The following is a 24,204-nucleotide window of genomic DNA, read 5'->3' on the forward strand; positions in this document are numbered from 1 at the left end:
TTTGCTAAGAAAATTCCTGGGCACAGTTCTGTTCCCTATATGCTATGAATGTCTGTAATTAAATTTGGTGCTCGGTTAAAAGAATGTGTGTGTCAGCCCGTTTAAAATAGAAATGTTGAGACAATTATTGTTTACTAACCCGAGAACAGTTTGTTTCTATTTCTGCCTCTGGCAGCAGAGAGAGGTACTGTGGATGACCTCAGGATGTTCCTTCTACCCTTCTCTGAAATACTAAAGTGAGTGCAGGAATATGACACATCCAAACAAACATGCACCATGTTTGGCAGTGAGAGGAAAAATACGACCAAACAAATATCTATATAGCAAACAGGAAGTATACATCTTTAGGTAGCATAAGTGGAGGGTTAGAGTTGGTTACATAGCATAAGAGAGGGTTAGAGAAAGGTATAATCCACAGAGGTTTTGCCGCATATGGTAATGGGGTCAAATAGGAAGAAAAGCAGAATATTAAAAACAGTCACCCGAAGGGGATGATGGGGAGTTGTTTAATGAGTATAGAGTTTCAGTTTTGCAAGATGAAAAAGTTCTGGAGATTGATTGCACAATAATATGAATATCCTGAACTATACACTTAAAAATGGTTAAGATGGTCAAGTTTATGATATGTATATTTTACCAAAACTTAAAAAATTTTTAAAGGGAAAAGCTGGAAAAAAAAATCATTAGAAAAAGGCCAGAAAAGGTGGTCATGAAGCAGAAAATTATTTCCTGGCACTCTGGATATATCCGTCATCTCAATCAGCCCAATTAACACAATAAAAATAACATTATGCCTAAATAAAGGGGGGGTGTGGTTACTCCCACTAGAACTGTCACAGTTGCCTCTGTGAGATGGACCATGCCTTCAATCACTCCTGCACTCACTCTCCATTCTGCAACCTGCAACTAAGGGGTTGCAAGAGGGCTTGGGAGACCACAGTATCTGAGACACCCATGTAATTCTGCTGGGATTACTGAAAAGTTGGAAAAGAAAAGAGAGGAAGCAAGAAAAAGAAGTTAATAGGAATGCTTGGCCAAGAATGCAAATAAATGGATTTTGTGATAGAGGGTGAAGAGGATCCGTTACTCCCACCGGAGGCCATCAGATCGTGTGCAATATTAGTAGCCAATCCCAAATTGAGAGCCGTGACCTATTCACGGGCCCTGAATTAAATTAATTGGATTCCAGCCAGGACTTTGAAAACAAAACAAAACAAAACAAAAAAAACAGAATTAAATCTGTTTTGAGAATGCATTAAGGTAATAAAATTAGTGTCTTACACATTGTATGTGTGTCTGGATGTGAGTGTGGGTGCTCGCTCGCACGCAAAATTTCCCTGGCCATGAATTCCCCAATGCCCCTTTACCCAGTCTTCCCTAATCTGTATGCATGGAATCAAATTTTAGACCAGCAGAGCTAACCCAAATTCTGTCACATACTCACAGTGCTAATGAATGATTTTAAATGATGGTCAGCTGTTGTCTGGTTTTTCTTTGGAAATATTATACCCAAGGAAAAGGTTTTATGTTGTCATTTTGTTGATCTTTACTGCAGTAAGAACTCTGTTGTTCTGAAGAATCATTTGAGAATGAACTATTCTAGATAAGCATACTTTCTGAGTTCTAGGGATTGATTCCCACACACTCCCTCTCACTCCCACCTCCAAGACTAAGAAGTCTACATTCTACAGTCTTTCAATTGGTCTGCTCTTCTCTGCTTTTGAAAGGAAAATATCACAAGTACCACCAGCTGGCTAAAAGTTGGTTTCTATCATCTGCCCAATAATCCAACCATCCCAGTCTACCAACAGCAATCTTGGTTTCTTGCTTGTTGCCGGGTGTTGTAAGCTTGATTCTTCATATAAAAGACATTTCTGTACCCATTTGAGGACTTGGGGCTGTTCCAGGCACTCAAGGGTACCTACCAAAGACTCATTTTATTATAAAATGCCGGCTTTATCACTTAAATTGGCCATATTAAATCAATCACCCAAAATATGCTATCCTAAAATTATTTTCAAACACAAAATTTTATTATTGTATCATTGTCATAACAGTCAAGTACTTACACTCCTTCCTTTCCTGTCCTGTTCTAATCCCACCCAAAGGTAAGCTTTGGAATTAAGGATGTAGAGACACAAAGGCTCCTCCCTATACTCCTGGGGCAAGCCGCACACTTGCCAATGCTAACCCAACATTTGCACAAAAATGTTGTCTTGTGCAAATCAGAAAAAGGCCTTCCTTCCTCCAGACTCATTATTTCCATCTGTAGGAAACTGATATAAGAAATTGATGTTGATGAGAAGAGACATTTAACAGCTATTGGCTAGAACACTATATTCATAAATACACAAAACCTCAGTGTCTAAAATGGAAATGGAAATTGCTTGCAGTAGCACAGCCTGCAAAATGGCAGCAGCCCCAGTCCATGTTAGGCCCACATTTCCTTTATCACTTCTTTTCACTTGTCTACATTCTCACTTCCTCCAAGACCAAGTTCAAGGCTCACCTTCCCCACAGAAACATGGCTCCTTCTCTATCTGCATTGGCACTTTATGTTCACTGAACACTATTTAGATTAGGGGTGTCGAACTCAATCAGAGAAGGGGCCAAAATCTAAAATCTAGCCTAAATCACGGGCCGAATGGTTTACTGAACAGTCATAAACTGACAATGTCATAAACTGACAGCGGAGTGCAGTGATGACAGCGCGGTGCGGGCCACATTGCAAGGCCTGGCGGGCTGGATTTGGCCCGCGGGCCGTGTGTTTGACACATGTGATTTAGATTGTCTTTGGGATTGTCTTTCCGTCAAGATTGCAGGTCCCTCAAAAGTGGGAGCCACATGTCAAATATTTTTGTATATACAATCCATGCATACGTTCAGAGCTCAATAAATGCTTGTTGGTAAAAAATGTATGATACAATGAAGTGGTAATGACCTATTTTATTATTTCATTTTTCTTTAAAGACGTACTTCAATCATAATCACTGACCTCGGTTGATCTCATAGTAAATAAAAGAACTAAACTTATTACTAACACTGCATTAGAATTCCCTTAAATCATTTATCTTAACAAATAATGAACAATGACATGTTGTTTTGTTCTGGAAGCATTCAGAAAGGAGCCCTAAAATAGATCCTCTTTCTCCCACTTACAGCTCACCCTCTACTCTGGACGGTTTGAAGAGTTCCAGAGCACACTGACAAAAAGCAATGAGGTGTTTGCCACTTTCAAACAGGAAATGGATAAAGTGAGTACTGCTTACCCCACACAAGATATTGACATTTTCTATTTTGACGGGCAATTCTCCATTGGGTTCATTTTTCTCTTGCTAAGATGCTCCAGTGCATTTCACGAAGTAATGAAACATTTATAGGTGCCAATGGGATTTGGGTTGTATTTTTTCATTGGTAAATATCTGTGTATTAATCCTAAAAAGAGTCCCAAAACACTAGAACACATTTTCATTCTGAGGAAGATTTTTTTTTCTAGTACTTGGATGGCTTAAAAAAAAAAAAAGACAAGAGCTAGCAGTTTAGCAATTTAACATTATGTTGTTCATACTGATTATATATATATATATATATATATATATATATATATATATATTCTAAAAAAAATTTTTTTTAAGCTTCCAGCCCAGCTAGTGTGGCTCAGCAGTTGAACACTGACCCAGAAACCAAGAGCTCACCAGTTCGATTCCCAGTGAGGGCACACACCCGGGTTGTGAGTTTGATCCCAGTAAAGGATGTGCAGAAGGCAGCTGATCAATGATGTTCCTCATCCATATTTTGATATTTCTACCTCTCTATCCTTTTCCCTTCCTCTCTTTAAAATCAATAAAAATATATATTTTTAAAAGCTTTCATATAAATATTCAAGAGTAGAATTTTAAAGCAGAAAATGCCATTTTATAAGATCCTTCCTAAAAGAGAAGATATGTAGTATGATATAACTGACGAGTATTTGAATAAGAAGATGAATTAAAATTCTGGTGTGTTCTTACACCTCAAGTAGCATTGAACAATTCACTCAGCTTCCCTCAGTTTTATTTTTTGCTTTATTTTATTTATTTATTTATTTATTTATTTATTTATTTATTTATTTATTGTAAAAGATCTCACACATTTATTACTAAACCATCCTACTATTGCAGGAGGGGGGAAAAAATCAACAGAGCAAAATCAGAAGTCCATTAATTCTCCAATTAAAATGCTCCAACTGTCCAGACAGTAGCATCTTTTCAATCATCTAACGGTGTAGGCAACCTGGATACAGCATAAATATGTGAGTCATCTGTCATGAGTGAGTTCTCATAGGCCCAGTTTGGTTCTTCTCCAATGTCTCCTCTTCGAGTTGTACCTGATTTTATTACCAGTTTTCATCCGAATCCATTGGGGAATGGGCCGATTCTGCTTTTGTTTCTTGGCCAGAAACCTCTTGATCCTGAAAGTCTTGTGGGAAGACATGGTGAGGGAGAGACGAACACCTCAGTTTTATTTTTCATACAATTCAAGGCAATGCCCCCTTTGTTTCCTTCATAAGAATATGGAGTTCAAATAAATTAACATATTTTAAAAGGGCTTTCAACTTTAAAAAAAATTTTTTACAAATAAAAGGTGCTCATATTATTGTGGGATATAACACTTAAATCTTATTTAATTCAGTGTTTTCCCAAAACAAAATCAGCATCACAACTGTTTTCTAAAACACTGGCATTAACCATTTTTAAGTGTAGAAATATTTTAAAATACAAAATATTTTCAGAAAATAATAATATAAATTTAACAATTCAGTGTGCAAACATAAGGAGACTAGCACTTGTTAATAATTACAGTTTTTCTACTCCTGGAGGGATTTGTCCATTTAAAAAGAACTTAATTATAAAGTTTTAAGATGAATATTAAAGCATGAGAATTTGTTTTAATTTAAAATTATATAGCTTTTAAGATTGGAATAAATCTTAAGAGAAATCTAAATCATAAAGATTAAAAGTAGGAGTTCTTAATCTGGAGTTCATTTATAGCCAAAATATTTGATATGCATATTTGCATTTCTCTGAGTGTGGTCCCATAGACTTCATCAAATTCCTAAAGAACTCAATTACCTTACAAAGTTCATAAACTACTAACTTTTAAGAAATAAAAACAAGCAAACAAAAAACATTTGAGGCTCCTCTATTGAGGCCAGTGGCCCAGGGCTGGGTCCAGCCTTTGGCCTCTGAGGGCACACAGACTCAGGCAGATTGGCACATATAGCAAGTGCCAGCTGTGGTAAATCCAGGTCACTGCTCCTGCATTATGTGCCTTGTCTTTTCCTTCATCTAAGCAGAGAGGAAATCCTACAACCAGGATCATGAGCAGTTTCAGGTTCAAAAAGACGGCTTTCCAAGAAGAGAGTAACAAACTCCACAAAAAGATCAGAGAAGCGAAAATGCCTGAGAAGGATGATATATATTTTTAAATTTTATTTTAAAAGAGAGAAAAACCAGTGACAAAACAGCATGGCCCTAAGTACTTTCCTTTTTCCTGAACTGGCTCCTGTGCAAATACGTTTGTCTGCCTCTGACCTCTACGGCGTAGGAATAAATGGTGACCTCCCCACTCACTCCTCCTCCCTACACATGGAACTCGTGTTTGCTTCAACAGCTGGAACAAAAGGACTTTCTTGACATCGCCTGTGGAACTACTAGCTTCTTTGGTCGGTTAACTTTTCAGGATGAATATTAACACACTCTAATTTCTGCAGACGACTAAGAAGATGAAGAAGCTGGAAAAGGACACGGCCACGTGGAAGGGCAGGTTCGAGAACTGCAACAAAGCTCTGCTGGACATGATTGAAGAGGTGAGGGAGCTTTTCTCTGAGCTCACTCCCCCTTGGCCAAAGGATTCATACTTACAACATTATATCCTAATGCTTACCTTTGAAAAAGGACTGATTTCTTCTGGGATGTGATATATGAAATTGTAATAGAGTAATTAGAGCAAAGTAATTCAGAATCCTACCCAGACTCCTAAGGAGCAGTCACATGCCTACTGTTCCCCCAAGCAGCAGCAGGCCTTCAGGACTGTGAATTCCTTAAAGGCTTGATGAGTGTCCTACTTGTCTTTGAATTTCCCTGGTGCTTGGCATATAACAGGCACAGCATGAATTAATTCATTGATTTGAACATACTGAGAGAAGACACCAGCCCAAGCACCCAGGGTACGTGCTGTATTATAGACAGATATAGAGATACATTGTTTAATTCCTCCAACAGGCATTTAAACACTGATGTTATGTTAGACTCTGAGGAGGTTTAGAGACTATATTGATACATGGCCCTTTGACCCGAGAGGCAGGACTTATAGGTAAAGGTCTTTCCATGTAAACAAGTAAAAAAAACAAAAACATCTTAAAGTGTACAGAGTAACACAAAGATGGGATGAAGGAGTAAATAACTAGGAACAATTTCATGTACAAACACATTGACATTTCTAGAAAGAAGGAAAATCGAACAGTTTGAGCAGTCAGCATCATGAATTAGTGTGTGGTGAGTTTCTCTGGTTATAATTATTATAAAAATTCATCCCAAATTACAACCAATTCCAAAGCATGAGTTTATTATCTATCAACATAAATCAAACTGTTCCTGGATTAGCATATAAGCAGTTTATCTATAAAATATATAAGGCACTGCTGATTGCCAAGACCCAATCTACCTCATTCATTTTGCCACATGCATTTGCTTACACCCTCAGTCTTTCAGACAGAAAATTCATGTACAATTCTAGATATCCTGGACTGAAGTAGAGAGAGGCTTTGCCAACTTTCTTTCCTAAATTCTACCAGAACCTAGCATACAATGTAAATTAAAAAAAAAAAATAAATAATAATAATAATAATAATAATAATAGATGCCTCTGACCAAGTGTCTGTTCAGCCACCACTCTGTGGTCAAACCCCAGAGATCAGTAGGCAAATTCCTAGACAAGTGGTTTTGCTTACCTCCAGAGAACATTCTGACAATTTTCCTTTTTTTACTTTTTTGTGCGTGTGTGTTTGTGTGTGTGTATTTTCAAATCACAGAAAGCATTAAGAGCCAAAGAGTATGAGTGCTTTGTGATGAAAATTGGGAGACTAGAGAATCTCTGCCGAGCTTTACAAGAAGAGAGGAACGAACTCTACAAAAAGATCAGAGAAGCAAAAATGCCTGAGAAGGATGACCAAGGTCAGCACACCTCCGACGAAGAGCCTGAGTCAACGGTTTCCGTGGGTGAAGAGGCCGACACTGAGAAGGCCAATAGTGTTCACAATGCTGTGAAAAATCTGGCCGCAGCCTTTATGGTTATTCACCATTCAGAGGTGACCCTTGACCAGTCCAAAGAATTCCAACCAGAATGCAGCAGTCCTCAAGGGGGCGGTGACTTGGCCCTTAAGGAGCCTGAACAGCCCACTCTGAGCCCTTCCTGCCATTCAGAGAGTTCCTCACTTTCCTCAGCTTCTCAGGCTGGGGCTGAAGGAGGCAATGAGGTAGAACCTTCCCCCAAGGCGAGTAATCTCCCTGTGGGGTCCAGGGCAGAGCCCCAAGGCCAGGGTCTCCCCACTGGAGCACTAGCTGATCAGGAGCCCCTTCTGGAGGCAGAAGCTTCTGGTCAGACCGTACAGTCCCCTGTAGAGGCCTCCCTGGGGGGGATGGAGGCCAATGGTCCTGCTCCACCACCCCCAGCAGGTGAGAGCATTCCAGCTGGGGGGCCTGGATGTGAGCCCAGGAGGCAGCCTCTGCCAGCAGCAGCAGCAGCTGAGGGCCTGCCAGGAGGGGACTCAGCTGGACTCCAGCTGCCCAAAGTGGCTGACACCAACGTGGAGGAAGTAGACTAAGCCTCATGGTGCCTCCGGAGGCTGTTCTTCCTGACTTTACAATCTTCATTGTAACAGACTCTTCTGAAAGAGGCATAAGGGCTAGGGATGTGCAATGGAAGAGACTTAATTAGAATCACAACATTTTTAAATGTTACGCAGAGCTCACTCAGCCTTTGCTATTTGTTCTCAATTTGGAGCTTTTCTATTTATCACTGGTTGATAGTATAATTTTCCCAAATGGCAACAAAACATGCTAACAGAAAATTTATATTAATTTGCCATCAAGATGGTACTTAATTCAATTTGTTAATCAACAGTAAGATTTGTTATTTAAAGACTTCACTACAATATATTAATACTGAAAATGTGATGTTCTATTTATTTCCATATGTAGTTTAATAAATTATATAATAAGTAATGGATGTCCAGATTCTATTTAAACATGATACCTATAACATATGCATATATGTACATGTGTACATATATGTAAATGCATACAATGTGTGTATACATATGTGTAGTTATGCTCATATACACACATGTGTGTATCATATTCTAGTATACGTTTATATTTACATACATTTCTTTCATACTTTTAAAAATTTCTTTCATGCAAAATATTTAGAAGCTAGTCAAAAAATTATCTCTTACTTGCACTTGGGACTAATGATCTATAAATCAGTAGTGGGTTCAGAACACAAGTAGTTAGGCCATGTAATGTTGGGCAAAAATAAGTAACCCAGTGGTAGGTCAATAAATTCAACCAATTGATCAAATGACATAACAGCAGTTGGGTTAGACTATAAGTTTGTGTAAAGTACATAGACACAAAGATGATCAAAATGGGGTCTAAACAGAAAAGGGGAAAAATCACAGTTGTAAACTGCTGACTTTTTCTAGCTGCTCCTTCTACTCAATTCGCCCCATTGCCTTGCAGCCCAGCCTATTCATAGCTTCCTGCAAAGAAAGGGTTGCACAAAGTTATGAGGAGAGGCCGTCCTCACCCCTGGCCTCTTGTGATACGGAGGTCTTGAGACAGAATATTCACCTGCCCTGCCAGCTTCTCAGTTCCCTCCCTGCCACCTACCTTTCCCGCCTGAGGGTTTCACACCACCTGCTGCTGTAGCTGCCTCAGTGCTGAATCTCAAAGCACCTGCTCCTTACTTCATCAGGAAATTACACCCAATTCTCATTTCAATTATTGTTAAGTAAAAGCTATTATTTTTCCAGTACAGGGTCTCAACATGAGTGATGAGGCTTACAAACCAATACAGTTTCTATTTTTAGGAATTCTCTACTGCCAAGAAACACAAAGTGAAGGAAAAATGGGGTCCTACTCAAAATGACTTGAAAAATAAGTGAGGGTCCAAAAGAAGGCAAAAGCTAGAAACACCTGGGGTTGTCTACATGCGTATCATTGCTTGGCAAGAACCTCTAATAATAAAAACAGCATAAGTTACTCTGTCTAGGGTAAAGGGAGACTTCAACAACAACAAAATAAAAACAATAAGAAGGAAGAGGGGGGCAGGTAAAAGAGAGGGAGGGAAGGAGGGAAGAAGAAAGAAAAAAAAATATCTCACTCAGCCCTACCTTAAAAGTTGAACTCAAGTAGAAAAATGGATAAAAGCAAGATCCTCAATTATTCATGCAGGAAATCATTCTTCAGTGTCACATGTGGCTGTCTGCCAAGGGACACAAAGTGCTTGTAGGCAGTAACCATATGCTACAAGAATTGTAAACTGCATAAAATTTGTTTGAAGTAGACAGTGAGGATAATAACAAAATGCTAGTCAGAGCGGGGAACGAGGGGAGGGTTTTATCGCTATTTAAGAACCCATGTATTTTTAAAGACTTAACATGTTACAACCACAGAGTATCCAGCCAAATTCAACATTACATGAAATCTTAGAAATTTAAAGATTCATTTAATTCAGAGCCAAATGTTCACCATAACAATTCTGGAGGGTCCCCTTTTCCACTACTTAAATAGGCTAAACTTCCAAGAATGGACTAAGATTTGATAATCATAGTAAAGCCTCAGTTTGAATGTTTAGCAAGAGAAACAGGAAAGAGAGGAGCCAAAATACAGTAAATCAAATATTCTAATACCCAAAGCTTTTTTTTTTTTTTTTCATCCAAAAGGCTTTTATAGCAATACATTACTCACTATATGTCTTGGACAGAGTTTCAGATATAATAACTTGCCTGAAATTTGCAAAACTTTAGGCTTTGGAAGAATTATTTTAATATTCAAAGAATGTTTTATATTAAAATATAATATAAAACATTAGGGTCCTTTGTATTAAAATCTGGCTTTACGAATTATAACTATATATATAGTTATAATTAGTAAGACCTCCCCTAAGGGGTCCCAGATTGTGAGAGGGCTCAGGTCAGGCCGAGAGACCCCACTGGTGCATGATTGGGGCAGGGGAGGTTGGCCAGCCTGGGAGGGACCTCAGGAGGGCTCCAGGGCACTCAGTCCCCAGCAGCTGGACCCCAGCAGCAAGCTAACCTACCAGTTGGAGTTTCTGCTCCCTGATGGTCAGTGCATAGTGAGCAGTTGAGTGGCCTTAGCATATCATTAGCATATTACCCTTTGATTGATTAAATGGATGAACAGATACTTAGCATATTAGGCTTTTATTATATAGGATATACTAATAAAAGGGTAATATAATTAGACCGGGAGATCCTCTGGACGTTCTTCTGGACAAAGCCATAGTGGCAGGGTTGAGGCAGAGGTGGTTAGGGATGCCATCAGGCCAGGAGGAGAGGGGAGTTGGGGGTGATCAGGCCAGGGGGGGCAGTTGGGGGCAAGCAGGCCAGCAGGAGTGGGCAGTTGGGGGCAAGCAGGCTGGCAAGGGGGAGGAGTTGGGGGCGAGCAGGCTAGTAAGCAGAATGGTTAGGGGCAATCAGGCAGACAGGCAGGTGAGTCATTAAGAGCCAACGTTCCCAGATTGAGAGAGGGATGTCTGACTGCTGGTTACTGGCAGCAGTCGGACATCCCCCGAGGGGTCCCAGATTGGAGAGGGTACAGGCTGGGCTGAGGGACACCCTCCCCCTGCGCATGAATTTCGTGCACCAGATATAGATAGATAGATAGATAGATAGATAGATAGATAGATAGATATATTGATATATTGATATATTGATATATTGATATATTGATATATGGCTAATATATGCTAAGTGTCCAACCGTCTGACCAGTCGCTATGATGCACACTGACCACCAGGGGGCAGATGCACAACACAGGAACTGCCGTGATACGCACTGTCCATTTACAGAGAAATGGCACCATGCACCTGGCACCCACAAAGCAACACTCAGCTTTCCCCAAGTGGGACACAGGCCCTACCACCATTCTGGAACAACACCCCACCAAATCAAAGCCCATGGCACAAAATGTGGTCCACAGCCCAGCCCAGTCTGGAAACAGTCACTGTGGGCACCAGGTAATGACATTATGTAGCAATGCCTGGCTTCCTCTCCCTAGCAACTAGCCTCCTTGGAGTTTCTTCAGCCCAGGAACACGATTTGCTTTATAGCCAGGTGCAAACATTTTACACTTTAACAAAATGTCTGTGAAGTGTTTTCCCATGCCTCATCTCATTTGATCCTCACCAAAGTCCTGGAGTAAGTAGATAAAAGACTCAGTAGAATTCTATTTTCTTTTCATTAGCTGGAAAATGGAGATTTAGAAAGCTTAGAAACTTGACATGACTGAAAAGAAGTAAGAAGAGGTGGGCATTATGAAAATGACTTCAGGTTTTCTCACTGCACAGAATATAGTCTGCTACACTGCTGCAGTTAAATATTTTATGGTACCCTTTGTTCTCCCTGCGTGATCTACAATAATCATCTGCTTTGTGTTGATATTTACTGCTACAGTATATTGATGACAAATACCTGAAAGAGAATTTGGGGTGCTTTACAGGGCTAGAAAAAAAGTTTAGCTAAATCAGAAAGCACGTCTAATTAAGCAAGTTTATTCTATATCTATAGAAGGCTAAGTTGACTTACGCATGTGCAATACATCTAAAGCTCTCACTGGCACCAATCGCATGTGTGTGTTTCAATCTGTCATCATCGATCATGAGTTTGGTTGACATTTCTATTATAGAGAAAGAGTGAATAGCAATATTAAAATGTTTCTTCTAATTATTTTCCTTTCAATGTGCATGAATTCATGCACCTGGCCACTAGTAACTCATAAGAACTGAAAGAATAAGGTTCTTATCAACTTTATGTAACTATTTCTAGAGATACCAAGTCTACTTTCCAGAAACACAATTTGTTTGGTGTTTTCTAAATTAAATAACTATAATTTATCTAATAAAAAAAATATTTCTCACCCCAAATGCTCTAGCAGTGGTTTTATCTTTTAATTTTAATTTATGTTTATGTTAACTTTTCTTACTTCTATGTCTCAGCAACACCTAACAAAGATTATGGTTTTATTCTGCTGTTGGTTTTTTTTGTTTTGTTTTGTTTTAACTCTGAGTAGAATGTAGTAGAGTGAACACTGCAAAATCTCTTGGTGTGTGTGTGCGCGAGAGAGAGAGAGAGAGAGAGAGAGAGAGAGAGAGAGAGAGAGAGAGAGAGAGAGAAGAGGTGAAGGAGGAGGAGGAGAAGGAGGAAAAGGAGGAGGAGGAGGGAAGGAAAATAGAACATGATGCCCAGGGCTAACAAGAAGAAGACAGATATCACGTGGCTGATGTTTCTCTCCAGTACCAGTCTCCCATGAGATTTATATTTCCACAGGTTGTTCTGTCATGTGTGCTTCAGAAATACTCTGAAGAGCAAGGGAAGGTGTGTGGAAGGTGTCAGCTCATTTTGCCTCTACCTAGTCCCTCTAACTACTCTAAGAATTTTCTCTAGCAAGACCCTAAAAGACCCAGCTATTCTGTCTTCTGCTCAATTTCTCACCCCAGACCATACTGATCTGGGAGGGGCTTCCTAAATATGGCATTTCCTAGGATACTTGAATAAGGATTGTTTAGCTAGAATGGAAAAAAGATTCAACCCTCCCCTTAAGGCTATTTTTCCTCCTTTTTGCCTGTTATAGATACACATTTTTAAATAGCTCTCTCTGTTTTGAGATAATAAAAGTATTATGTGTTCATTGCAAAACTGAGGCTGCTTTTCAGTAAGGCAAAGAGATTATTACAAGAGAAATCATTTCAGGAAAATTTCCTTAGTCCCTCCAACTCTAACTAGTTAAATCTAGTATTTAGGAAAAACCAAAGTAATTTAAAATGTAGAGAATTTACTAAAAATCCTATAAAATAAAAGCATAGTATGCAAATTGTCCCCTCGACCGGGAGTTCATTCAGGAGTTTGACCATAGGGCAGGACTGGTGGCGGGGAAGGGAGGGAGGCCCTCACCAGCAGCTGGCAGCTGCTAGGGACACTACCAGTGCAGGAATTTTGTGCACTGGGCCTCTAGTATGAAATTAAAATGATAATCTTAGTCTCTAAAATTTGTTCCATCATAAACTGACAAGTAGGATTTAGGAGGCACATTGCATATCTGGGTTACATGTGCACAAGATTTAAATCATTTCCTTTTCTGTACTTTAGAATCTGAAAATTAAAGTTATCATTATATCAGCCATGAGGGCACTCTATTAGTGCCCTCATGGCTGGCTGATATAAATGTTGATAAGAAAGATTTTTCTCGACCCTGGTAAGTTATGGCCTCAATACCTGAGGTTAAGTCTCATTGGGGGCATCTCCTGATAGTGCTAGTTGTGGTTGTGTGTGTGTGTGTGTGTGTGTGTGAATGCACATACATGTATAAAATTTGACCAGGATTTAATTCTGCTTCTGTAGGTGAGTCTTTGTTTCACCTTCATGATTCTATGTCTAAGAGTTCAAATTTAGGGTAAACTTAATGTCAGATGGGAGTGCTCCAGTGTTGTAGACTAGATTAGAATATAGCAACTACCCTATCTAGACTAGTGTAATTCCCCACAGATTGTTGTAATGCTCTTAGTACAGAAATTCATGGTTTAATTCACTTGTGTTCTTTCCATTCTTATCCAGGAATTAACCCCCTGGAAAAACCAGTTAAGTCTAACCAAGGTAAAAAGTATAAGAAAGCACTAGAACAGGAATCAGGTTACTAGAGCCCTAGTTTCTGTTCTGCTACCAAGTAGCTGGGTAAATTTGGAGAAATTACTTACTATCTCAGTTCACTCATCTATAAAAGGAGAGCCTTGAGTCAGATGTCTGAGGGTTTTGGAGTCTCTGATTAAAATCCTTAAGAGACTTGTTAAATTATGTAAGGCTTTTTACTCTCCAGGGAAGGTTTTATTCTAAGAGATCTACACATCACCTTTATTAAGAGTAAGTAAGCAGAAGAAATTACTCAAAAATTTTTAAAGTTAATTTTAAAAATTAGATAAAGGCAGCATTAAGGGGGCAATCACAAGTTCTTGGATCTATTCAACAAACACTGAAGGCCTTCAATGTGTGAGGTACTTGGATGACCAGGCTAAACGAAGGATTTTAGGACCATCCATACCTTGAGCTCTCTCTGCTCAGAAACAGAGCACCTGGTCATGTGACTGGGGCCTGAGAGTTCCTCCCACTACATGCAACAGGGACTCATTACCAAGGAAAGGGACAGCAAGAGATGCCAAGAGGTTCCACCAAATTACAACCAAAAAGCAGAAAGGAAACTTCTATGAGCACTTTATTACAAATGATATCCAGATCTCTAAGTGGAAAAGTTTTTTTTATTTCTTTATTGATTAAGGTATCACATATTTGTCCTCAACCCCCCATACAGGGGTCTTCAAACTACGGCCCGCGGGCCACATGCGGCCCGCAGAGGAGTCTAATCCGGCCCGCCAGGTTTTTTGGGCAGTGAGCGCAGCCGAGGTGTTACAGTAGGAATTAGTAGTTCATATAGTCCGGCCCTCCAGCTCTCTGAGGGACCGTGATCTGGCCCCCACTTTAAAAAGTTTGAGGACCCCTGCCAATCCCCCACCCCTCCACTCAAGCTCCCACCTCCTATTGTCGTAAGTGGAAAAGTTTGCATTCTTTTATAAAATGTGTCTGTGACCATAAATGTGTGTGAGGGCATGCTTGTATGTGAGAGTATGTATGAGTACTTGAGTGTAATATGTGCATATATATTTATATAGTTTTTTGAAAGTGTGTTCTGTGTGAATGTTTATTATCATATGTGACTGTATTTATGCAGAATAACTTGGCACGAGCCTATGTGTGTATAGTTGTGTGAGAGTTTATGGCGTGTGCGTGATGGGGCTGGGAACTACAGATGTGGTTTCAGTCCTGTGACTAGCTTGTTTTTTATAGGATCATGTCTGGTTACAGACTTTTGTTTGCACAACTAATCCTCTTTCGCTCACATTGTCACAGGACTCATTCCTTTTTGGCTGACAATCTGGCTTCTGAACGAACAGGCAGGTGGGTGAGGCTACAAGTGTAGTGGTAGCAACTCATGAAATAATTGCACCTACCACCGGTCCCAGGTGACAGCCACCACTGGCTCACAGCTCCCACCCTCAGGCAAGGCTACGGGTATGTCTGGATAAACTCTCAGTGCTTTTCTTCACACGGACCAGCCATGGCTTGAGCAGGGAATACAAGAAGTGGCAGCAGCCAGGCTAACTTGATTCCGGTTACTCTAAATGAGAAGAGCTCCTCAGGTGGCCACTATTTCTAGCAAAGTTGGCGTCCGTGGAGGCGGAGTTGTAGTCTGCTTTATCTCCACTGCTATCATCCAGCTGAAATCAAACCCCTGAATATCGAGAACATTTCCCTGAATTAGGCCAGTGGGAATGGGTGGGAAGAGAGTATATATAAAATGCATAACCCATAGACATAGTGTGGTGAAGGCCTGGGGAGGAGGGGCAGGTGTAAGCTAGAAGGGGAAAAAAGGGACATCTGTAATACTTTCAACAATAAGGATACATTTTTTAAAAAGCCAAAGAGAAAGCGTCCAATCCATTTATGGTTTAATTGTTAAGTCGGAGATAGCAAACGAGAGTCGATTGCAGATGCTACCAGCCAACCAGCATGCCCATGACTCATTCTTTGCGCAGAGAGATTTTTGTTTCTGTGATACAATTCATCTCCCAAAAATATCTACTATTGACTAGCTGTGCTGTCATAGCTGGACCATCTGGCTGCTGCCTTGCCTGGTATTAGGAAACTGATCCAGAAGTCCTCTGATTCATTCTGGGAGTAATTTAAAGCAATACGCAAAAGAAGGAGAGTGAGAGCTTTTTATAGCAAATTAATTGCCTGCCATACAAGTAAACTGATGATCTTAGAAAGTTAAAGGGAACAAAACAACTAAACATAAAATTAGAAGACAAGGCCAGAAGGGAGAAGATAGCCACAATAAATACAACAGAGCCTAAATGTTCATAATACAAACAGAAATCCTACAAAGCAGTAAGACAAACAATTCAAAAGAAAGTGGGGAGGGGCAGGGGGAGCCACCCAGGTGCAGGCGATGAGGGGCATCAACCCCATCGTTTCAAGACTCCAGAGATTCTTCACATTTCCCTGGAGCTCTAAAATTAAATGACCCCTTGTGATCCGGTCTCCTTAAAGTTGCTGTTTCTTTTAAGAATCAACTACAGAGGACCTGTTTTGTTGTTTCAGCTAATACTTTGGCCTTTGTTATCACCCGATATAATAAAAACATTAAAGATCAACCATGGTTCAAACCAGACAAATAAGTTTTATCCATGTGCCAAACCTGGTGGCCCAAGCAGGAGAATGTGCTGAGATAAATTAATAGTCCTACCTTCGCAAGAGGGGTGGCGCAGCATCCTTGTCAGGTGTTTATCAGACACGTATGAGATGACCCACAGGGGAATTCATCTCTCTGAGGAGTTCCTTTCTATCGCCTTAAATTTTAGAAAGACAAGCTATTGCCTCAAAAAATGTGGACAAATTTGCTAACATGTCAGATAGTCATCCCATAAAATAAAAGACTGGCAAAACTAAACCCCAGTGGCTGAAGGTTTCCCATCATTTTATATAAAAGTTTATGAGTTTGAATTAGATAGAGAGAGGAGGCACACTGTTGGTTGTCTTGGTGTATTTGGGCTGCTACAACACGTACCATAGACTAGATGGTTTATAAACAACAGAAATTTATTTCTCACAGTTCTGGAGGCTGGGAAGTCCAAGAGCAAGGCACCTACAGATTCAATATTTGGTGAGAACCTGCGCCCTACTTCATACATGGCCATCTTCTCGCTTGTCCTCACATGTCAAAAGGGGCAAGAAAGCTTTTGGGGGAACTCTTTTATAGGGCCCTAATCCCATTCATGGGAGCTCTACCCTCATGACCTTATCATCTCCCAAAGGCCCCATCTCCTGATACCATCACACTGGAGGTTAGGATTTCACATGTGACTTGTGGGAAGACATAAACATGCAGGCCATAGCATTGGTTGAGACTCAGCTGTCAAGAGATGGAGGGTAAGTATGGTGACCATATTTTCTAAATCCCAAGTAGAGGCATCATCTGACAAGGGCTAATGCTCCTATATGAGTAACAAGACAGAACACTAGAAATCAAGACTGACCAGGAGAAGCCAGTATTCAGGTATAAATAAATCCAATTCTGTCACTAGTTCAAGATATATAATAACTTGATTCCAGAGTGCGGCTTCAGAGAGTTAGGCTTTTTGATAAGATCGTTTCAAACCAGAGTAACAGAAGGGAAGGACCAGCCTGCTCTCTGCTCCCAGATGTGTCTACAGGGAGCCAGATAACTAACTTCTAACCAGCTTATTTTGGACCAGCAGCTTCACTTCTCAACATTTCCACTCTCACAGTCAGAACCCAAAAGCCTCTACTCTGAAACTGCCTGCAAGGAGGGACAGACAGCAGCATCTGTCACTACACGGATGATGGGCTTGTGCTGCTGCTTGCCCCCAGAAGCTGCCGTGAATTGAGGATTTTCTTTCCTGTCTGCCCAAACCCACAGCCTAGTCATCACAGAACAGCTTCAGCACGGAACAGGAGTGCCACCTACTGAAGCACTAGAGGTGCAGCCAGTGTCTCAGCCAGCCCAGGCCTGCCTGTCACCCAGCAACAGGACTGAAAACCACCTTTGTATAGCAATTAAGTAGGCCTCGTCTTCTGCCAACTTCGGTGATTATTTACCACGGTTAGGCTGGAAAAGTCTCAAGGAAGTTAATTCAGCTCTGAACAAATGAAATCCAATTGCAATTGGGATCCCGGCTGTATTCCACTTAAGGAAGAAGTGGGCAAGCAGCAAATGCTGCTTAACACAGAGCACAGTTATTAAGTACTTACCCTGTATCAGACACTGGGTAGAGCTAAGAGTGGGGATGGGGTAGAAAAACAACAGGAAAATGATACATCTCTATCTGCATTCCACAATTGACAAAATACACTCAAGGAACCCAGCCACTATTTATTGCACAGGAAAACGTGTCTCAAAGTATAGAACTGGGGATCTGGATTTTCCATTTTCCCCTGGGTTCTATCACTACTGTCACTAAGCTTACCTTAAGAAGTAATGATGGATTCTGTAATTATTTTTGAGTCACCAATTAACAAATAACATATGGAATTTTGTGCTCAAAATAGCTGCTTTGCAGGTGCCCAAAGCATTCTTTCAGCTTGCCTCTCAGAAAATGTTGCCAGGACAACTCTCAAAGAAGTGCATGACCAATAAATTACCTTTTTAAATATTTTTAGTGTCTGATGACACCAGAAAATCTCACAATATGTACACACATCCTTATAGGAGTTGGTAAGTTAACACCCTATCAAGTCAAGACCCCAGCACACGGTGATGTGCTCTCACACATTGCAGCTGGGTGACAGAACCTCAACACCCCAAGCGGGCCCCTTCCCTACTGAGAAACCCTGGTGCTTTAGCCACTGTGCATGGCCACCACTCAAGCATGTTCTAATGAGCTGTACAGGGGTCCCTTCTCCTCTCAGAGGAAACCAGGATAGAACAAATGATGGGAAATGGGCAAAGAAGTATCATATAAGATAATAAGAGAACCAAATATTTTTAAAAGTTAAAATTGTTAAGTTTACAGAAGTGCAGATACCAAAACACTAAACAACTATAACAACAACAAAAAAACCACACAAATAAACCCCTCCAATCCAACCTCTTACTCAGAGCTTCAGTGCCCTCTACACTTCCTGCCCAAGAGTCATCAGCACATGAAACACCTCTAGCGATGGGAATTACTAACTCCCCAACAGCTCATTTGATACTCTGATGATTCTTTTCCATATCAGCCGGAATATGACATAATAATAATAGCTCTCATTTGTTAGACATTCTATGTTTTATACGTAATATTGTTTATTCTCCTCAAAATGCTGTGGGAAGATACTAATATTATTCTGTTCTACAGATGAGGGAGGTGAGGCTTATAGATGAACCTTCACAGGGTCATCCAACAGATAGGAGACAGTGTGGAATTTGAGCCCAGGCTGTATGACTCCAGAACCTCTCTAAAATACTGGGTTTACATAGCATAATGATTCCTGCGTCCTCTAACATCCATGGATTAGTCTTTGGTCAACTCCACAGGCCACGAGGGCCTCTAATTCCTCTTCTGTTAGATAGCCTTAGTATTCAGCAGATAGGAGGTGTTATCTCTTCTTCTAGCTAATCACCCTGGTCCTTCAACATGTGTTATATGACATGATTTTTAGTTCTCTCACTTTCCAGGCCCTCTACTCTGACATGTTCCATTTGCCCTCTAAAATGAGTTATTCAGAAAATTTGATCTGGAGAGAAACCAAGATGGCGGCATAGGTAAACGCCTAACTGCAGCCCACACAACAATTTCAAAAAATACAACTAAAATACAAATTGGACATTATCCAGTACTACAAGAAAGTTGACTGACTGGAAATTCTACAACTAGAAAGAAAGAGAAAACCAGAAGGAAAATCAGAGGAGCTGTAAAAGCCTAAGGTATGGAGACACGCTGCTTGAGTGGGGAGAGGACTGAGCCGGAGAGGAGGGGCGGCTGAGTGCCTGGCTGGCGTTCCCTAGTGGGAAGGAGATAAAAGCTCCAGACTGTGCTGAACCCCTGTTCCGACAGCATTGAACCCCAGTTCTGGGCTAGACTCTGGGGACCCAGGCTCATACAGAGGGAATCTAGGCTGTAAGGCGGAGCGGCGAAAGGCAGTCCAGGAGACACGCACATTGCGCGCAGAGGAGGGATTGTTGACTATGCCACTGGATTACCCTAGCGGGAAGGAGACAAAAGCTCCGGACTGTGCTGAGCCCCAGTTCCGACTGCACTGAATCCCAGTTCTAGGCAAGACCCTGGGGACCCAGGCTCATACAGAGGGAATCTGGGTTGCAAGACGGAAACAGGGGAGCGGTGAAAGGCAATCCCCAAGGCGCGGGCATTGCGCGCAGAGGACAGACTGTTGACTGTGCTGCTGGATTGCCCTAGCAGGAAGGAGACAAAAGCTCCAGACTGCTCTGAACCCCACTTCCAACTGCACTGAACCCCAGTTCCGGGCTCATTGTGGGAGAGACTAGACTGTATGGTAGCGGGCAAAACTCGAAGGCACCTTTCTCTCAGAGGTGCTTGCAGCAAGTACCCAAGGACACTGAGGAACACTGAGACTTAGGAACCTCATAGGGCGGGGCTGATGGAAGCCAAGGCTGTAGGCTCCACCCTGAAACTCCACTCCATCCAAACTGAGCACAGAGGCTTTGGCATTTTTCCAAGTCTAGTCGAATAAGGCTGTCTCCTGGCATTGACACAGCTGATCCTCACAGCCAATTGGCCTGGTGGTCAGTTCCTCCAAGTGATGCTAACAATAATCAAGACTTAATTACAACAAGGCTGTACACACAGTCCACAAAGGGGTGCACCAAGCGTGTCCACCTCAGGTAACTGAGAGGCTGACCCACTGAACCATATAGGACACCTTAGCACACAAAGTCACCCTACCAACTCAGGGAAGCAGCAAAAATGCCAAGACAAGGAAACAGATCACAAACGAAAGAAATGGAGGACAAAAAGTGACTGGATATAGAGTTCAAAACCACACTTATAAGGTTTTTCAAGAATTTCCTAGAAAAGGCCGATAAAATAAACAAGACCTATGAGGATATGAAAAGGGATCAACTAGAAATAAAGAATAAATAAAAAAAATATTATACAGAGTCCTAAAAACAGAATGGAAGATTGCAAGAATCAAGTCAAAGATTTGGAACAGAAGCAAGAAGACAAGAGAATCCAAAAAGTTGAAGATAATGTAAGAAACCTCTGGGACAACTTCAAGTGAACCAACATCAGAATTATAGGGGTCCCAGAAGAAGAGAGAGAGCAAGATACCGAAAACATACTGGAAGAAATAGTGAAAGAAAACTTCCCTCACCTGGTGAAAGAAATTGACTTACAAGTTCAGGAAGTGCACAGAACCCCAAACAAAAGGAATCCAAAGAGGACCACACCAAGACACATCATAATTAAAATTCCAAGAGCAAAAGACAAAGAGAGAATATTAAAAGCAGCAAGAGCAAAGAAGGTAGTTACCTATAAAGGAGCACCCATACGATTGTCAGCTGATTTCTCAACAGAAACCATGCAGGCCAGACGGGAATGGCAAGAAATATTCAAGGTGATGAATAGCAAGAACCTACAGCCAAAAATACTCTACCCAGCAAAGCTATCACTCAGAATCAAAGGCAAAATAAAGAGCTTCACAAATAAAAAAAAGCTAAAGGAGTTCATCACCGCCAAACCAGAATAATATGAATTGCTGAAGGGGGTTCTTTAGAAAGAGGAAGAAAATAAAGATAAAAATTATGAACAACAAATACGTAACTATCAACAAGTGAATCTAAAAACCAAGAGAATTAAAAAAATCTGATGAACAATATTAACTGGTGAATATAATCGAATCAGAGGTATGGAAGGGGAGTGAACTGATGATTCTCGGGGAAAAGGGGAGTGGAGGGTGCAGGAAGAGACTGAATATAAACTGTGCACCTATGGATGAGGACAATGGGGGGGTGGGGAAAGGGCAGAGGGTGTGGTGGGAACCTGGTGGAGGGGAGCAATGGGGGGGGGGGGGAATGACGAACATTTGTAATAATATTAACAATAAAGATTTATTTTTTTTTAAATGTGTTATTCAAATTCTAACGTAACCATATGCTTTGCCAGTGCAGTGTAGAAAGATATGACAGCCACCTGCATTCTAGATTGGCACTGTCCAATACAACTTTCTGCAATAATGAAAATGGTCTATACTTATGTTGCCCTACTCAGTAGCCACGGGCCACTCTTGGCTAGTGAGTGCTCAAAATGTGACTATGAAACTGAGGAACTAAATTTTCATTTTATTTACTGAATTACATTTTACAGAGCCACATATGTTTAGTGGCTACATAGTGGAGAGTGTCCTTCTAGATCCTATATTTCTATATCATATCCTGATCCTTATTGAATGAAAAGTTCTCAATAAGTATGTCATCCTCATCCTATAACATGGAGCTGCTGGCTTTAGGGACCTCTGAGCATATTTTACATTTATCTTTGGCGAGTGCCACCTCATGATCATTCCAACCTATTAAGATCATTCCCAATGTAATTTTGTCATTCAGCGTATTTAGGATCTCTCATACTTTATAGGCCACCTGCAAGTTGCCTAAATACACTTGATACATCTTTATAGAATACAGTTAATGATGTAATCGTAATAAATGTATGAGACATTTATTAGAGTTCAGAGCTGTGCTACGTACTCTATATATATCTCCTCATCTAAACCCAGGATGGTCTGGCTCCACCACTCACATACATACCTACCAAAGAGGCTGCCTTTCACAATGTGGAAACATCCATGCATACACATGCTTACATACACATCACACAGAGAGAGAATAACACTAGAAACTTTCTTCTACGTAGACATCAGATATTAATCTACATTTTTGCACACCATCATTTAATCACAATTTCCTTGCATCCAAGATAATATTATCACATTCATAAGAATTTATTGAGAATCTTCATCGAATATCTTATTGAAGCACATATTCAAAATGTCTCTAAGCACTACCCTAACTACATAAGAACCTTTTGGAGACAGCATAGGAATTTAGGCCTGGAAAAGGAGAATTACAAGAAGCCAAGTTAAGACTAGGTAGCCAGAAGGAATGTTAGATAAATTGACCTCAAGAATGAAGGGACCCTTCCACTCACTACTCAAAAATACAGAGGTAGCTGATACCATCTCCCTTCAAATGGCCTATGTTGAAACTACTGACCTGCAGTCACAGTTGACCAATGTTTTACTGCTCTAAGATCTTCCTAGGGTGGTGGTATGAGCAGCCTTCATCTTACAGCCACACCCCAGGCACATGAGCATAGTTACCAAGCAACACAGCTGGAAAAGGAAGTCACTCAAGCCCTAAATGGAAAATTCCAAAAGCCTTCCTTTTTCAAAAAGCTCACCCACTTTGTTCCCAGCTTATAAAAGCAGCCAAGAGGACCTTCCTTTCCTCTGTGCTGCCTCCCTTGAGCTCGAGCATAAGCTTAATAAAATCTGCCTGGAAATTTCTCTGGGGCTTCCTCTCAATTTCTATTTTGGGGAACCCAAGACTCCCAATGCCAGTACAATTTCAGAAATATAATTAGATCAATTTACCCTGATTTGTTCTTGAATTCCTTCTGACTATTGGAAATATTCAATATGTATTCCTTGCTTAGTAATTCAGTTGGTCAAGGGCACATTCACATGTCCATCAAGAAAAATGTAAAAAACTAAGACATTAACAAAAATGTTATTTCAACAAGCTGTCTAGCTTGTCAAACAGGGTAGAGAGATGCATTTAACATTGAGAACAAAGCACAGTTTGTAATAAAAAGTGAGACTTAAAATGAGAACATTTTTTAAAGATACACATGCTAACAGGATTTTTTTTTTGTCTGTTGCCCCAACTTAAACTCAAGTCCCAAGATGGAATACAGGTGACAAAGCACCCTCACATTCTAAAGGGTGAGGCTGGACTGTCTTTGCAGAACTTGCTTAGGAGGTGGCCTCACACCACCATCTGTCAACTATCTAGAGCCTTTATTAGAGAAAATTAGAATGATAAAGGACACATTAGGACACATTGGTAGGTGAGGCTGTCTTTGCAGAGAACTGTCAGACTGCTGTACAATTCCTGTCTCCTCTCTACTAGAGGGTATATAGTAAGAGAAGACTAAAGGATGGAGAGAGAATGACTGCTAAGCATCCAGAGAGATAGAAAGAAAACCAGGTGAGTGCATTGTCATGGAAACTAAGGGAAGTGTTTCAAGAAAAAAAGGGAGTGGGCAGCT

At 40.7% G+C, this 24,204-nt stretch overlaps 2 protein-coding genes across 2 annotated transcripts in view; one reads left to right on the plus strand and one right to left on the minus strand.

Annotated features, from left to right (window-relative positions):
• TXLNB (taxilin beta) overlaps window positions 1-9,331 on the plus strand; it is a 42,828-nt gene extending 33,497 nt beyond the window's left edge. Inside the window, exons 8-10 of the mRNA XM_084890576.1 lie at window positions 3,162-3,254; window positions 5,753-5,848; window positions 7,073-9,331. Coding sequence (XP_084746702.1) covers window positions 3,162-3,254; window positions 5,753-5,848; window positions 7,073-7,864 — 981 coding nt within the window. The 3' untranslated portion in view covers window positions 7,865-9,331. The remainder of the gene's footprint in view (window positions 1-3,161; window positions 3,255-5,752; window positions 5,849-7,072) is intronic.
• On the minus strand, window positions 4,228-4,498 carry LOC311625901 (large ribosomal subunit protein eL39). Its single transcript, XM_084890577.1, has one exon. The coding sequence runs from the start codon at window positions 4,471-4,473 to the stop codon at window positions 4,318-4,320; it is 156 nt and encodes a 51-aa protein (XP_084746703.1). The 5' UTR covers window positions 4,474-4,498; the 3' UTR covers window positions 4,228-4,317.
• Window positions 9,332-24,204: the final 14,873 nt, after the last annotated feature.

The sequence above is a fragment of the Pipistrellus hanaki genome (assembly GCF_964339955.1).
Source record: "Pipistrellus hanaki genome assembly, chromosome: 7".
In the NCBI taxonomy this organism is placed as follows: domain Eukaryota; kingdom Metazoa; phylum Chordata; class Mammalia; order Chiroptera; family Vespertilionidae; genus Pipistrellus; species Pipistrellus hanaki.

What these genes read in the sequence shown, in the direction of transcription:
- LOC311625901 (XM_084890577.1), bottom strand. Translation starts at nt 4,473, where the DNA reads ATGTCTTCCCACAAGACTTTCAGGATCAAGAGGTTTCTGGCCAAGAAA.